This window comes from Pimephales promelas, chromosome 17 (assembly GCF_988280905.1).
Source record: "Pimephales promelas chromosome 17, fPimPro1.hap1.1, whole genome shotgun sequence".
NCBI classification, from domain to species: domain Eukaryota; kingdom Metazoa; phylum Chordata; class Actinopteri; order Cypriniformes; family Leuciscidae; genus Pimephales; species Pimephales promelas.
The window spans coordinates 25,656,583-25,673,557 of record NC_142785.1 but is presented as its reverse complement, the minus strand read 5'-3'; the positions used below and the strand labels follow the sequence as shown (position 1 = coordinate 25,673,557).

Below are 16,975 nucleotides of genomic sequence, written 5' to 3'. Positions count from 1 at the left end.
TCCGGCTCGCTTGCTCACTCTCCACTGTAATGATATAATCTCTCTGGCTTTATTCGGAGCACTTCTCCTGCTCTTGAGCATGGCAGCTTGGAGTGCTCTTCTCTGGAGGACTTGACACCAGGCCAGGAGAGGGAGACGAGGGGTACGCGTTCGAGACGCTGCACTCCAGGTTCGGATCTAATTATCTCATCGTCACTGCTAAGCAGCCATCTACAGGGGGTTCGTCAGCCCAATTTGCCTTTTAATTTGTGTTAATTGCATGTTAATTATATTGCAGCTAGCATGGGCTGCATCTGTCTCTTTCAGAGACAAGGTTTCAGAGGGCTTTGCTCTCCCAAGTTGCGCAGACGAGGTGAAAAGTAATTAAAAGTGTTCGGCGTCCGAGGCGGAGGCAAACTCACCAGGCTGCCACAGGTCGCTCTCTAGAGGACGTCGTGAGATGTTTAAGTGGAGGATGTGATGTCTTTCTTGTACATACAGATAGACTATAACCCTCTCTCCAGCACTCCATTTACCAGGAAGACATTGTGAAGGGAGTTAAGCAACCCGCATTCGGGTCTCAGAAGGTGGATCCTGCCAAAAAAAGCTAATAGTAAATCCATATGGGAGGATTTTACGGTCAGCTAAGAAAAGCTCCCCAAATTAACCCCAAGTAGGTATATTAGCCCCTCTAAAGGTTTATGACAGCCAATTACTACAACTGAAGTCAGGAATGTTCCACAACGTTCCGTTTGCCAGGGTCTGGGATTAAGTGGGCCAAATGATTTACTGAATGACAAATGTGGACAATTTAGCGCTCCGACATACTCTGTCCAGGATAAACACGCGTCAATTGATTGTTCCCACATGCAACCTGAAGACAAATGCAAAATGTGTGAACTAAAAAAAAGGTTTTCAAAGCGGTCGGCCGCAAGGTGATGCTACAGAAAAATTAGAAGGTGTATTTTTAGGGCTTTAAAGTTAATGTTTGATTTAGATTTAAGATGTTTAAAGGGATACTCCACTTTATTTTGGTAAATAGGCTCATTTTAAACCTCACCTTAACGTTTTCGAATCCATTCAGCCGATTTTCGGATATTTAGAAGAATATCAGTAACCAGACAGTTTCTGCTCTCATTGACTTCCATAGTATATATTTTTTCCCACTACGGAAGTCAATGGGACAAGAAACTGTCTGGTTTCTGATATTCTTCGAAACATCAGAAAATTGGATGAATGGACTCAACTATTTAAGTCTGGGGGAGTTGGTAAAATGAGCCTATTTCCAAAAAAAAGAAAAGAAAAAAAAGAAAAAAGAAAAGTGGAGTATCCCTTTAAAGTAAAGTAATCAAATTTAGATTCTCATTCTGCTTTCTAAAGGGCTGTAAGAAATTATTCAATGAATTGCTATTATTTTAATTCTATTCACATTTTGTATTTATAAAAATATTTAAGTAATTAAAATAACATTTTAATATCTAACATTTTTTGCATTAGTAAAATGACAGTACAAAAGCCAATGAATGCCACACCTAATAATTTATACACAAAAATATATAGTTGGAATTATAATAATATAAAAATACATTTTATTTATAATGTGATTTTCTTAAACCCATAATATAGAACCCTCAAAAGGAGATCATCAATCTCCTCATTTGAGTTTTTTTGCTAGACTTCAGGCAATCATTCAATGCAGCCGACGCTCTTCTTGTTTCCATTCCTGTTGTGGAGGAGCAACTTCTCTGCACTTCACGTTCCACAAGGAATGGAGCAGCCAAGCAGCACCAAAAAATAATTGCCTGAACATTATCATACACCACCATATTGGACCTAACATCCAAGCCCCCTTCTTCACCACAACGTCAGAGAAGGCTTGTGTTTGGACACATTCGTGTGTGCTTGTGTTGGTATGTGCAGTTGGGTGGGGAATGAGTCCTGCTAAATTGTTTCTATTGCCGCACTCATTCGGTGTTATCTGCAAATCACTTTCAAAGTGCTCAGCTCAGCACTTCCCCCTTCAGAATGCCCCTACAACCACATAATTGAAACTATCTGATTGGAAAGCTGCCAAGCAGGTAGATTACATCCGATTAGGGCCAAACCAGCGCTTCACTTAAAGGGATTAGCTTGAGCCGCTTTATATTTTTTTTGTTCTTCCACACTTCTGCTACCCTCCCCTCCGATCTCATCATCCCTGCCTCCCACTGAGATGCGAATACAAACCGTCACCTGTCACCTAGATAGCCTTTCAGTCTTGCGCAAAGCACTAATTAATTAGACGAGGTATAATCTGACTCGCAACAAGTTTAGCCGGCAACAAATGTGGAGGCTTAAAGAGCGCATAGACCTGCAGCACTATCATCAATGGCACAGTAAAAACTACTCAGGGAAGGCCGCCAAGAATAAGTGCGGGAAATAATGGCATTCCCTTAATAACATAACATTACGCTCCTTTGAGCAGTACGGCTGTGTTTAAGCAAGTTGCAAATCACGGTTTAGACAATCCCACCCAAGGCAATATGACAGTCGTAGTGGAAAACTGTTAGCACGTACCCTAAAGAGAGGTAAGTAGTCTTTTATCGCCGAGTTACCGAGCATCTAGAGTCTGTGCTGTTGTGATCTGATATGTGATCTGATGCGATTACCGTCCACTCTCTGAGGTGTAGTGTTCCTTCTTTGCTAATGATTCTCCACAGGGAGAGAGAAAATAGGGAGAAAGGAAGAATTTCCCTGGTGGGTTTGGCCAGAATGACAGTTTAAGTACATCCTCCAATCGAGCTGTAGATTAGCCCATGCAGCCAGAGCTCAGGTGCCTTTACTGGGCCTGTCAGCATCGCTTCTCTGCGATCTGCTGAGCGTGGGATTATATCTCCTTCCTTTAAACTACACCACCTCAGAGATTTACACAAATCCCAATCAGAAAGAGAAAAAGATTACATTCCCCCCCTGCCCCCGCCCAAGGCCAGGAAGACCTTGTACTTCTTTTTGCATTGAAGAAAAGTTTTATGCTCTTTAATTTTTCTTTCCCACCCTTCTCTAATGCCCTTTCTCTGGCTGTGTTAATTTTACTTTCTAGTTACCTATGAAGTGAACAAATTTGGGGTCTATCTTTGAAAAAAATTCAATATATTTCTAATGTAAAAAATACGTTTAGCAAAAATGACAACGATAACTTAGATATTGTATTTATTTGCTTTCCTAGACAAAGTTAGGGCACATTGGGCACCAAAATTTTCAACATATCTGATGCTCAAGTATTTTACAAGGACCACAGTATAGGGGTCTTGTAAAGCATGATCCTCACACCCTGAAACCAGCCCTTTATATAAAATCTAATAAAATCTGAGCGCTAAAAAAATTAAAAAGACTCTCTGGGAATCATCTGTCCTCTTATCCTGCATTTCCTCCAAGTGTAAGTGTTAATCAAAAGGCCTATAGGAACCAAGAAAGGGTAGAGCAAACAGAAAAAAAAAAAAACACAACTAACCCACGGGACCGGGTCTAAGGACAGTCTCTCCTCTCAGAGTTTCTTTTATTTCATCATGTGCTTGTCATATGTTCAGATAGAGCACTAGTTAAGTGGTCCGTTGAGACTTTGTGATATTGTTAGCCATGGTAAATGGCTCCATGGGGTTTAAGATATGGAGCCATGTGATAGCCATGGCTTAAAGCTTAATAACATGGAGAGAGAAAGCAGAACTCTTTAAATGGAGAAGGATGTTTTTTTTCTCTGAATGGCTCTTATTTTGTCCTGTCCTTTTATCTTCATAGTTCTTTTCATTTCGAACTCTTCTATTTCCTAGCCCCAATTTCTCTTTATCAGAATGGAGAAATAATGGCATGTTAGTCTTGTAGTAGAGTATTTATATAATAACACAGGTTTTCAATCAACATCTTATGAAAGATAGTATTTGATTACATTGCGATTTTGTTCCTTATATGATGGATGGGGAGAAGAAAAATTGCAGATAATCATCTAATGGTACATTTCCCATTGAGGTAAATGTCATTAGAAGATTTGCAAGTTGCAACAGTTTCCTTCAGTAGACATTTTGTATATCTTGATCTGATCACTTACACCAACAAACATTAGACTGTTGTTCTTACAATTTTACTAAATCAACTATTAAGTTGCAGCTCCTAATAAAAAAAATGGTTCGGCCAAACCAGGGTTAGGATTGTTAACTAAATCTTGTTAACTAACTGTAAAAAAAAAAACATGTCCATAAACAGCTCCTCTTACTTGTGGTGTCCCTCAAGGCTCTATTTTGGTTCCAATTTGATTTTCCTAGTATATGCCTTCTTTGTTTTAAAAACATGGTATCTCTTTTCAATGTATGCTGACGATACCCAAATCTATCTGCCCCTGGGATCTAATGAGAGGGGTTTGGATACACTGTTGGCTTGTCTCGCTGGTGTGAGGGCCTGGATGTCCTTACATTTTCTTCACCTCAATGAAGGCAAAACTGAGAATATAGTTTTTGAATCCTCAGAAGCTGTTAGCTCACCTTGTTTAAACTTTGTTCATTCGTCTTAATTTGATAAACCATTAGTGAAGAATTTGGGTCTGTTCTTTGATGCTCTTAAATGTGACAAACCTTCGAGTCCAAGCTAAAGTAAAATAATTTCTTGCTAAGGACTTTGAAAAGGTGATTCATGCTTTTATTTCAACAGGACTTGATTATTGTAATTCAATTTATATGGATATTTACCAAGGATCTCTGGCCCATCTGCAAATGGTACAGAATGCAGCTGCCAGGGTCCTACAGGTGGAAATGAGAGCACATTACTTGATTGTTGTTACTGGACTTTAAATCCTTGAACAGAGTTGCACCTGCATACATTTCTGACCTAGTATCTGTTCGCAATCCATTAGGGTCTCTAAGTTTTATCCAACCAGAGACTGCTACCTGTAAATGTTCTTCCTACACTAAAAGATTTTAAAGTAAAACTCAAAACACACAAATTTTCCCTGGATTTATACCTTATTCGTATAGTTTCTGGTCTTGTTTGTGATTGTAATCGGTTATGTGGTATGTGGTTTAAATTTTGTGGTTACTGGACATCGTACTGCACTTTGGTCAACAATCAATGTTTTTAATGGTGCTATATAAATATAAAGTTGACATTGACATTTGTGTTAATTGAAATAAAGCTGAAATGAAATAAAATAAAAATATTAGATGGGGAGGGCCTTGAAAATTAGAAAAGCTGCCTTGGCAAGCAACTGAAATAAGTTGCGATGATAAGTTGAAGCACTAAAATGGCTAAATTGGAAATAAATAAAAACTAAAACTGAACCAAATCTGAAATAAAATTGCATTAAATCTAAACAGTAGAGTAATAATAATAATAAAAATAGCACTTCACAAAAATACTAAAATTTATCCTTAATTTACAAATAATTATAAAACAAAATATAGAAATAAATCTACTTTAAAACATTATTAAAAAAACAGTATATAAATAATACTGAAATAACACTGCAGCCAACTAGAACATTTTATTTACTTGTAAAAGGACATGTTTACTAGAATTTAGAAATAAAAGAAAATAAAATTGAAAAAAAAAAAAGTGATGCTGCTAATAAATATGCTTCTAATAGTACTCACTGGTATGCTGCTAGTCCCTGTAAGGGAAGGCGTGCTGCTGTCAGTGCCAGGTGGTTCGCTGTGTGTCTGTGTGGGTGTGTAGATAGTGAGGGCTGCAGCGTGCTCAGGGACCGGACTGGGCCCCGTGTAGTCCTGCCCAGGGTGGGTGTATTCGCCAGGCAACCCGTTCTGAGGTGGAGGGGGAGGATACTGCGCTGGGGCGTACGGCTGAGCCATGGCTTCTGGGGGAGCTGGGGCCTCCTGGTTACCCTGGAAAGAAAGAAAAACAGAGATTCTATCAGTTTTACTCTTACGCATCTCATACTAATCCAGTTTCTCTGGCTGTTGAAGGAACAATGCCTGCAATGAGACGTGACAAAAGCGATCATCGCCCTGTATGTCTGGGTTGTGATGATAACGTGATAGGAGAGAATGAGACCTAATTCCACGATAATGGCAGAACAACTTCTAGGACTACTACTGCACCTGACAACCTGAATCATACACCACGATAAGCCTTAGATATGAGTGCCACTTACAATCCAAGAACTGATACGAATCCTTGTTCCTGCTGCCGAGACAAATTTTCACCATTATTAGTGAGACACAGTAATATTTGCCTTTAAAATAATTATTTTTTTCGAAATATATCATTTACTTGTTGTTCCAAATCTGTTAAATGTAACACAGCTATTTTACAGCAACAGCTTATAGTGGCTATATCTGTCAAAAATTACCTGACAAAAGAGTACAATAAAAGTAACTGTGCGCTGTGTTTAAAGTTATCTAAAACCATTCAATTGATGTGAGGATTTTATTAACAAAAAAAGTTGTTATTTGCTGATAAGTCTTACCTCTAAAACCCCTCAGACCGACTGGATCAGTGAGTTGGACTTCATAATCAGATTTGTGTGAATGACTAGTTCTTTTCAATAGTTTGGACCGACTCTGTTCTCAAGTTCAGCTCACTCAATAATCCTCACTGAAGAGCATGTTTGTTTATCAGTGAATAACAACATTTCTCTGTTCGTCACACAAACAAAAGCTAAGTTATGGTGTTTTTTGGAGCTTGACAGATGTGGTGATGAACCGTCACTGTAATAAAACTAAATACACTAACAGCATACACATTTGCAACAGCATGAGAAACAGAATTTAATATTTGGTTGGAAACTGAGGCACGATTTTTCGCGTGGGGTCCCGTCTGCTGAATGGCTCTGTCTGGGCCCTATCATATCAGCTCTCAGAGAACATTAGAGGACTGCTTGATCACTACAAGACAACAAACTTACTTTATAGAGCAGCGCTCGATAGATCTGCAGCCCGAGCGACAGGGTTCTAAATTGCTCTCTTGGCAAGCAGCATGTGTGAGATCAATTAACTGATAAATTTTTGATTATAACCTTTGATTTAAATTACAGGTTTCTAATACAAGCTGCTGTTTCCCCTTTTCTGGTATTTTCCCTCATATTCACCTCCCTCTGTTTCCCTCATTCAGTCTCACTTAAGCGCTTTCTCCAGCTCTCTGTCTCGGCGCTGGAATTAAATGAGTCTCTACCCCCTCATTTAGGTCTCTGTGTGAAGAGGTGTCTTTCTTTCGCTCTGTGTATCAGCATGTAAATGAATGTGCTTTTTCTTTCTTCACATCCATTTCTCTCCATTGAAGAGGATGCAAATGAGATTCTTTACTCTGTTGCTTTCCCATTCGTTTTGAGTCACCGAAGAACACGATGTTTTCTAATCTTATCAGCGAACATTAGGATGTGCCGGCACGTCATTTTTCTCTCTTTCTCTGACAGGTGTCATCATTTGTGCTGGAGGAGACTGACTTTGTGACGGTTCTTGGTGTGTAGCTTAAAGAGCCAATGGAGAAAAAGTTACAGTTTTTTTGCCCTGTGTTGATGTATTTCCTATATTTCCTGATGTATTTACTTTGGATGGAACATTAAGAAGAGATAGTAAGAAGTGGTTTCCATGGGACAGCACTTCTGTCCCAACACTGTACTCCCTCTTTTAATGCACCTTACACATCGCACATAACATACAATATATATACAGGGTTATCTTATTATGCTATCTTGTATTTCAGATAGTGACAATGGCAATCTTTGTTTGTATGTCTGACTGTAAAAAAAAAAAGAAAAAAAAGAAGAGATAGTAACATTTTTAGAAGTTAAAATAATAGGCTGTTAAAATAAAACAATATAACAATTTTAAAAAAATAATATTAATTCATTTTAAAAAATGTCTAAGATAAAGATATTGAAACAGATAATGGACTAAAAGTAAAATAAAACTCCACTTTTTATTTAATTTGGGTCTGTAAACTACTGTAGTGTTTATGCGCATGAAAGTGTGTTACATTGATACGACAGATGGCTTATTTTAGAGAGTGTGTGCGTTGTGAGATGATGAAAAGTAGTCATTTGGACAGAATGCAGGTGTGTTAAGTGTGTTGTTCAATGGCTAATCTCTCTGGTAGTGCACTGTGTGTGCATGTTTGTAATGACAGATGACCTGGCTAATCTCAAAGGTAAAACACTGATGTGTGTGTGTGTGAGAGATGACAGATGCGGGCTACTCTCTAGGGCAGAGTGCTGTTGTCAGCACAGGTGCAAGTGGGTCATCAGTACAAAGTATACGTGTGTGTTTCTGTAAATGTGTGTTTGTGTACTGTACTGTACTGTACCTGTCTGAATCCTACTATATAAAAGCTGCTTACCCCCAGGGACTCATATCAACATATTAATCTTACACAAATGTAGAACCTTGGAGTTTGAACTCGTCCTGAGAGCTCATGGCAAAGAGAGGCAATAACAGCTCCTTTAACCAACTTTTGGGTAATGGGACCTCTGTTACACACACTTACTCTGCCTGCTCAAAAATTAATCAAAATCTGATGAGCTTCAAAAATCAAACAAAAAAACACCAGGCACCCCTGGACACAAACGACTTCTTGTTTGGAACCACGTAATAAGTTGAGCAAACAATAACATACCTGAATCGGATTTGAATTTGAATTGAGGTAGAAAACAAATTGTTACATTTTTAACAAAAAAATGTGAATGAAGTAGAATTAAAAATAACTGAAATTTCAAACTAACTTCAAACAAGAAAAAAGTAAATAAAATAAAAAGTTAAAAATTTAAACAGATCAAATAATTACTTAAATTATAAAAATATTATATAAAATATTATATAATTAATATAAAATATTTGCTTATTTAAATGTAGATAAAGAATACAAATAATATATTACAATACTATTTTATTAAAATTAAATTATTAAAATAATTATTTAAAAGTATTTAAAATGATAGAATGAGCTATTGCCTCTCGAGGCTCTCGATATCCCAATCCCATTCCCTCAACTTTCCTGTCTTTCTCAATTGTCCTTTAATATGGGCTAAAAAGGCCATAAATACAATTACAAAAAGAGAAAATCTCAGCAAAATTTTGGCTTCCTCCGCCTTTTCAGCCGCTGTCCATTACAGAAGGCCAACGAAGAGCCGTAGGAAACACAGAGCCTTTCTTTCCCATTTCTGCTTGATTGTTATTAACCTTTTTTCACTGACTAAGCAGCATTAGGCGGCAGCAGCAACAGCTTTGGCCAGGGAGGGTTGCAGTTTAATAGAAGCGGGGAGAAATGCATTAATGTAAATGTAGTGGAAACAATGAGAGGCCTGGCCATTGACATGTTGGCAAACAAATGAGGCTGTCCTCACAATTAGAGTCAATGCTCCATTATCCAAATGAAAAAAGCACTCTTCCGTAGCCGAACGCCGACGGACAGGCATGGAGGGGTGAGAAGGACCGAGGAATAAGGAAACTGGGGAATTTTATTACTTCTCAGTTCTTTCCATCCATTTGCACTTCCTTGCAATTGTCTTGAAGTTCCAGGAGCTCAACCTGAGACGCTGATGCAACGTGCAGCCCCGTTTTGATGAAACATGTACAGTTTGTTACACAAACACACATGCCCGTACATGCAACCCCAGCCAAACTAAGTTTTGACAAGTGAGGGTGTTCTATTGATTTGATGTGAAAGTCTGTCTCTCTCGCTATACATGTTCGTCCATCTAGCTCTGCATCTTGTTCTTTTATCCCCTTCCTCAAGTTGCACCACCCAGGCTGAGTCTTAGCCTACTCTTTTCTAGTCAGACAGAGGGAAAATGAGTGAGGCAGCCATAGCCTGGGGTGGATATTGTAATACACTGAAACATTAAGCAGTATTGATGCTCAAAGCGCTGATGGGGGGTGTGGTCTGTCCGGCGGCATGAAAAACAGTGGATAAGCCTGACGGGGAGGGGCGGCCTCCGCTCCATCATGGGGTCTGGACAGATTCAGCTGAGGTGCTCACACGCCCATAAAGTCTCCCGGAAATGGCTTTCGCTTGAAATCGCCTTATTATTGCCGTGCGTGTTGACTCCGCGCTATGAAATATTCAGAGAGCTAAATGGACGAGTAAGCCACATTTTCCAAAGATAAGATGAAGGATTGAGAGCGGCTTCCTTTGCATCTGGTGGGCTATGAGGCGGATGAAACAGTCAGTAATCCAGCCTCGGATTTTTCCGACGTGTTTCTTTCCGGCTCTTGCACCTGCAAACATTATTTTCTCAGTCTTACACCTGTGCCGAAGGTCTCTAAACCCGCCTGACCTCTGTTTTCTTGTTGTTTCTATGTGCATTATGTTTTTTTTCATAGAAGGTTAAGCGAAAATGACCTGAGAGAGCTGACGCCCAATTAGCTCCCATTAGATCCGCCTGCGGTCACAGAGAGCTTGAGTGATGACCTGAGCCTGCACCGTACTCCACCACAGACGCCGAGTGGATGTGCTGTAAAACCGAACCTTTGGGACTGTCCGTCATCGCAGCGGTCAGAGAGTGACCACTACATGATGTGAGGTTACCGAGAGATGAGAGAGATAGATGAGAGAGAAAAGTTGTGCTGAAATGTCTGAAGTCGGTTGAAAGAGTTCCTCTGAACTCTGGTGCTTGAGTCAATTGAGAAGCCTTTTAAATTCTAATGGAATTCCTGCATACAGGACGCAGAATTGTAATTCCAATTTAAAGAATGAAAGAAAATTATACCGTACCAGCCAACTTGAAAAGGAAAGTCTGTAAAGACAAACTTTGAATGTTGCCACGAAAAAGATTTTTTTGAAAAGTAGGCGAGATGGATGGATATATTTAATAATAAAAGAAAGTCTTTAATGATCTTATAACGAATGATCACATAGTTGATTTTTTTAAACAGGATAGTTAGTCAAAATAAAAGTAACTGTAAAAATAATCGTGATTTTAACGGTAAAATACTGTAAAAATGCTACAGTGCAAAAATGTTAATTGGTTAACAGAAAGTTTCCGTACAATATACAGTAAATAACTGTAATATAATTTTACTGTAAAATATTGTTAAATTTACAGTTTTTGAAAGTGAAAAAGAACAACTCATTGACATGACACTTCACATTTTATGTATTTTTTGCTGAAATAACAATGGTTCCTCATAGTTTTCTTGTTTTTTTTTTTTCTAATCAGTTATGTACATTAGGGTTTTATGTTACATTTAATGTTGTTAAATTAATGTTTATTGTATTTTTTTATTTCATGTGTGTTACCATGATGGTGTTTAATGTTTGTGTGAATGGCAGCTTCTTCATATAGGTATAACCCTCTAACTGCTGTGATGAATGTTGGTTGTCAGAGTATTACAATGGTACAAAACACATATCAATTTTTCAAAAGGTTGGTAAATCAACATTTTATCAGAAAATGAAATATGGTTTATTACTGTAAATTTTCAGTGATGTCTGTAAAAACATTAACGTTCCTACCGTATTTTTAACAGTAAAGTTCTGGCAACAACAGCTTTTACCGTAAAAAATACGGTTTTATTTTTTACAGTGAACAAATGCATAGCTTGAGCTTCTCAATGTGCAATTTAGCAATAGGACAGGAAATGTGATTTTATTTTTTTTAAACGGATAGAGAGACAACTACATAGACTCTTTTCTAAAGAACTGAAGTCATTGGAGGAATTTCTTTGAATTTCAATTTAGTGAATTCTCATTTCTGTCATTCCAAGTCAAATTGTTCATATTACAATATAAAGAGCAAATTCATATTTTTGTCCAACTCTACTGTTACATTACATCTACTGTACAAAGTTCAGCACCACGGACAGCTCCAATGCTGCACTGGCTGAAGGGATACACAGAAGCCTGCTGTAACATAGATCTGACCTCTCTGGGTCTCTTCACACATTTAATACTACAGAAGTCTACAAACTGAATTACACAAAGTTTATTTAAAATGGTCATCACTATTATAAAACTGTCAAACCACACGGGAAATACATACAGGCTTCATAAATAGGAAATAAACCATTCATCCTTCATCTTCCATGGGCAGACTGCGAGTTTGAGCTGAGCATAAAAGTATGTAGGGCTGTGGAGCTGAGAAAAATCACTTGCTATGTGGTTTTGTTTTTGATAAACTTAAATCAGAAATTGATATTTAATACAGCCCTCCACTGCGGCAGCTTTTATTTAATCAGTGCCCTTTCCACATCGTTCTGTAGAATGAGACCTCGGTAGCTTATAAATGTGGAAGACAGAAATGAGAAGAGTGAGCGTTAGAGAGAACTGAAGGAGGAGAGAGAAATATCTCCATCAATATGACTGAGACCATGCCACACTAAAAACATCCCTCGATCCTTGTCGTCAAATTGCCCCGGTAAATGATTTCTGCGATGAGCTAAATGGTATTATCCACCCCCAACCTCCATTCCTCCACCCTCCGCCAGCCTTAGAGCCCTGGCCGATGCTCGCTAAATTAATTTATTTCCTTCCCAATGGGAAGAGTGAGTGGGGCATCCTAGTCATTCAAGCCTCAGCCTCACTATACCGGGACCACAAACAGCCACTCCACAGGTTGCAAGATGGATGGATACCAAGATTGCCAAGAACTCAAGACCTTTCGTCAGTTTCAAAGGGAGGCCTTATGCAATTTTTGATTAACGCTGTTGGCAAACGCTCGCGAATGCTCGACACAAACACGGGAAGAAATAAAAATCCTCAGTGGAGCAGATCATGGATGCTCAGAGCTCCGCTTGAAGTTTGAGATGTTTTGCGAGTGGATTGGACAGGCGTGTAAGTGACTGTCACAAGACCAGCAAGTATAGAGGATGCTGCTACATCAAGAACTACAGAACAGAAGAAGGTGTTTTCATATACATCTATAGCTTCAAACATGCACACAAATAAATAAATAATAATAACAAAGTACTAATGTGTGTGTATGCACACAGACAGCATAAAATCAATATAAATGTGAGAAAAAAAGAAACTAGAATAATAATTTAATAGGTCTATTAAATATTAAATTATATATTAATTTAATTTAATATATGTAATTATAAAAATATCATTCAAAGAAGAGATATATACATGTGTCTTGATTAATTTTTTATAATATATTTTAATACATAAAATGTTTATATATATATATATATATATATATATAGCAAATACAAAATACAGTAATATCTATCAATCTATCTATCCACACACACACACAGTATATTGGCATCTACATCCTGTAGAAATCATTCTAATATGCTGATTTGGCGCTCAAATTCTTCTTATTATCAATATTTAAATCATGTTGTTTCATAACATATTAAATGCCTTTACTCTCAATATTCAATTTGATGTGCACTTGTGGAATAAAAGTAGTGGTTTTAAAATGTAATCTGATTTCATTTTAATATTTTTTTGGTAACACTTTATTTTACCATGTCCTTGTTTTATGTACTTACAGTAATAACAGTAAATTATGCAAAATTACATGCAACTAACCCTCAACCAAATCCTAACCCAACCCCAAACCTATAGTAAGTCCATGTTGTTGATTAATATAACTCAGTACTTAATTATGCCTTAATTACATTAATTATAATTACATTGTAATAGTGACCACTTAAAATAAAGTGTAACCATTTTTTTGTGGTATTGATGCTTTGGCAATACTCTATGTAAAACAATCATCCCAATAAAGTACTTTGAAATTGAAATTGAAATTGAGTGAAGGGTGAATTTGGTCTGGTCGGGGCCAGCCGCTATCGATCGTCTCTCTTCCATCGCCGCAGGGCTCGTGCCACGCCTCTAGTCTGATTACTGCCAAGCACTCTGCTGGTGCAAATTGGATTGAAAAACCCCTCCCAAGCATACTTAGGAAATCATTTCCAAGGCTGGGCTGTTGCTTCTCTCACGTCAGCCAAGCACAGGTCCTTCCCGGTGCCCCGGAGTGCAATAGGAGAGGTTGTGTTACCGCGCATGTGTTTCTTTGGGTAAGCCTAGGATCCCCCCTCTTATAAGCAGACATAATCTATTTCAATCTGTGAGTCATAGGGTCCATTTCTTCTCTCCCAGCTATTAGGCCAATGCATTCATTCTCTTTTTTACTACAGCCACTCACACCCACTAGCACTTTTACCAAGTGTGTGAACTCAAGCGTAAGAATGAGAGCTGCTGTGGTGTGTCTGTCTCACCTAGTTGTAACACGGTGACATAAAGCACGTTTGAAGGGTGAAATTTAGCGCTGTGAGACAGCAGCACTCTTAAAAATGGTGAGCACAGCAGTGAAGGAATGCTATTGTTTTTTCCAGATGATAAAATCCTCTGTGGGGACAGCAATGTGAGACGTGCGGGTGATTTCCCGGGCAAACGGCAGACGGGATTTGGGATCAACGGAAGCACAAAGGCTTGCTGTGTTCTAGAGGACAGCAGGCACAGAGTTTGGAGAGGGAGAACTGTTTACTTCTGTAACTACAACTGAGTCTGAGTCGACTAACGCTGGCCTAAGAATGTGTACCCGAGGAAAATGCTTTTGCTAAGAAGCTTCTGTTACTGTTAAAGGAGAAGTTCACACAAAAAAAAAACTATTGTTGATAATTTATTCACCCCCATGTCATCCAAGATATCCATGTCATTCTTTCTTCAGTCGTTTTGAAATTAATGTTTTTGATGAAAACATTCCAGGATTTTTCTCCATATAATGGACTTCAATGGGAACCAAACGGTTCAAGGTCCAAAGGACAGTTTCAGTGCAAACTGCAAACTGTTCAAAGGGCTGATTCCAGACGATGAAAAAGGGTCTTATCAGGAGAAACTATCGCTTATTTAAAAAAACAAACAAAAAAAAGTTTAAGTTTTATAAGCTCAAATGGTCGCTTTGCTCTGTTCTGTGATGCGTGTCCGTGACTCTCCTGTTCAAACTCGTTCATCAAAATGAACGAATCTTTTCCCAAGTCAACTCGTTCCTTTCGTTCGTTCAATGAACCAAATGACACAAAAAAGATTTGTTCATTTTGATAAACGAGTTCCAACAGGAGAGTCACAAACTTTGTTGAATTATTAAGTGAACTACTCCTTTAACTAAATAATAAAAAAAAAAAACGTGTAAGACTTTAAGACTTAAAAAAAAATGTGTAAGACTTTAAGACTTAAGTTTTTCTTAAACTTTTCAAGTGTATTTTTCATATCTCCTTGGCAAAAAGTTTCAAGCATTAATCTAACGAACCTTGATGAGATGTATGGCTAAAACAACAACAATTTGCAAATGAGGTAAAAAATAAACACTGGCAAATCTTACACATTTTGCTTTAAGCAAGTTTATCTTGTTTTAAGGATGTTTAGACACTTTCACTGGTAAACAATACAAAAACAAACTGAATAGAATAGAATTTTATCTTAATTTCAGATATTTCCTTAAATTCATGAAAAATTGGATAAAAAAATCGCAGTGGATAAAACACATGTCTTTGGTGTGAGAGACCCGGGTTCGAATCCACTTTGAGACACCAATGTGTCCCTGAGCAAGACACTTAGCCCCTAGTTGCTCCAGAGGCGTGCGACCTCTGACAAATATAGCAATTGTAATTCACTTTGGATAAAAGCGTCAACTAAATGAATAAATGTATAATCATCCATCCATCAACTATCTAACTACACACACACAAACGCAGGCACGCACAGTACACTCTAAAAAATGCTGGGTTGTTTTAACCCAATTTTGGGTCAAATATGGACAAACCCGAAATGTTGGGTTAAAAATGTAATGTAAAAATTTAACCCAACGGCTGGGTTAGTCCATATTTGACCCAAAGTTGGGTTAAAACAACCCAGCATTTTTTAGAGTGTATTGATAAGGAATGACACACCAAACACAGCCCATGATGTTTAGTAATCAGGAACAAGACTAGGTATTTTTTGGACCAACGTTATTTCACTATGGGGAATGCCAAAAAATGACTTGTATTGACACCCAGAGAAGCAACCACTTTTGCAAGCACACAAAACCATACATACAGATCCAAACATCCCTTATAGATTTCTCTCCGCGAAGCCCTGTGGTGATATGCACAAGAGAACATCTTAGATATGCAGACATTCAACATTAAAGACAGCCCTACCTCTCTCTATCCCAGTAGGTGAACTGTATGGATGTAGCATTGCACCCGCAGGACCCGAGCACATGTCTCGATGCCCCCTAAAGCTCCCAGTCAAAGACTAATACAGGGAAGGGGGGCACTTCAAAAGCAGTAAACAACTATTTCTCATATATTCCTCCCTCGGAGCTGGTGCGGATCATAATATATAAATAAGCTGCTTTTATATTCTTTGAACTCCAATAAAAGCCCCCAAAAACCTGGGATACTAAATCAAAAGAAGTACATGACCGTTCTGCATTAACATCAGGTTTTCCTGTAGGTTTAAAAATACGATAACCATCCCATTATTTCCAGATTGTGGGGGTTCTAATGCAAAAAATTAAGCTGGAAAACACACACACTGTGATTAGTGAGGACAGCGTAAACAGAAAGTGCATCCTCTTTTGCTATGGTTAATATTGATGGTTATCTACAGACTTCAGACGGAGGGAGACACTGGGGGACGATTTTCCCAAAACACAGCAGACATTTAGTCAGTAAACAAAAATATTGTCGGTCTAGTAGGATCCATTTTAATTAGACAAATCACACCATTTTCACTGCTCTCTGCTTTCTTCCTTTCCCAATTGCGCGTTCAAAAATTTTTAAGCTTACACTAATCGTAGACTCCGGGGGTTCGCTCCCTGCGCCCACTGCAAGGAATGAGAAACAAACTCATTTAGAAGCCTCCGAAATTTGTTCTTCTCATCTCTAATAAAACCGAGAAAACAAAAGCTGCCTATTGCAAATCAATAATGCACTGTCAGGAATCCATGTGTATCAGGAATCCAAACCTATAGAGATAAAAATGGAAGAACTTTGTTTTGGAGCTTATTAAAAATGGCGTTCAACGTGCAGTCATGTGATGTTGTAAATGCCAGCAATGACAGTTATCAGACGCACATTTT

At 38.2% G+C, this 16,975-nt stretch overlaps 1 protein-coding gene across 25 annotated transcripts in view; it reads right to left on the bottom strand.

Annotated features, from left to right (window-relative positions):
- The window catches only part of rbfox3a (RNA binding fox-1 homolog 3a), a 494,366-nt gene that overhangs the window by 51,055 nt on the left and 426,336 nt on the right, over positions 1 to 16,975 (bottom strand). For 19 of the 25 annotated variants that reach the window (XM_089122270.1, XM_089122267.1, XM_089122269.1 and 16 more), the window contains 2 exons: positions 5,595 to 5,843; positions 4,695 to 4,745 (listed from right to left, as the gene is read on the bottom strand). In XM_089122270.1, coding sequence (XP_088978396.1) covers positions 4,695 to 4,745; positions 5,595 to 5,843 — 300 coding nt within the window. The remainder of the gene's footprint in view (positions 1 to 4,694; positions 4,746 to 5,594; positions 5,844 to 16,975) is intronic. The other 6 variants (XM_089122277.1, XM_089122278.1, XM_089122276.1 and 3 more) reach the window with 1 other exon arrangement.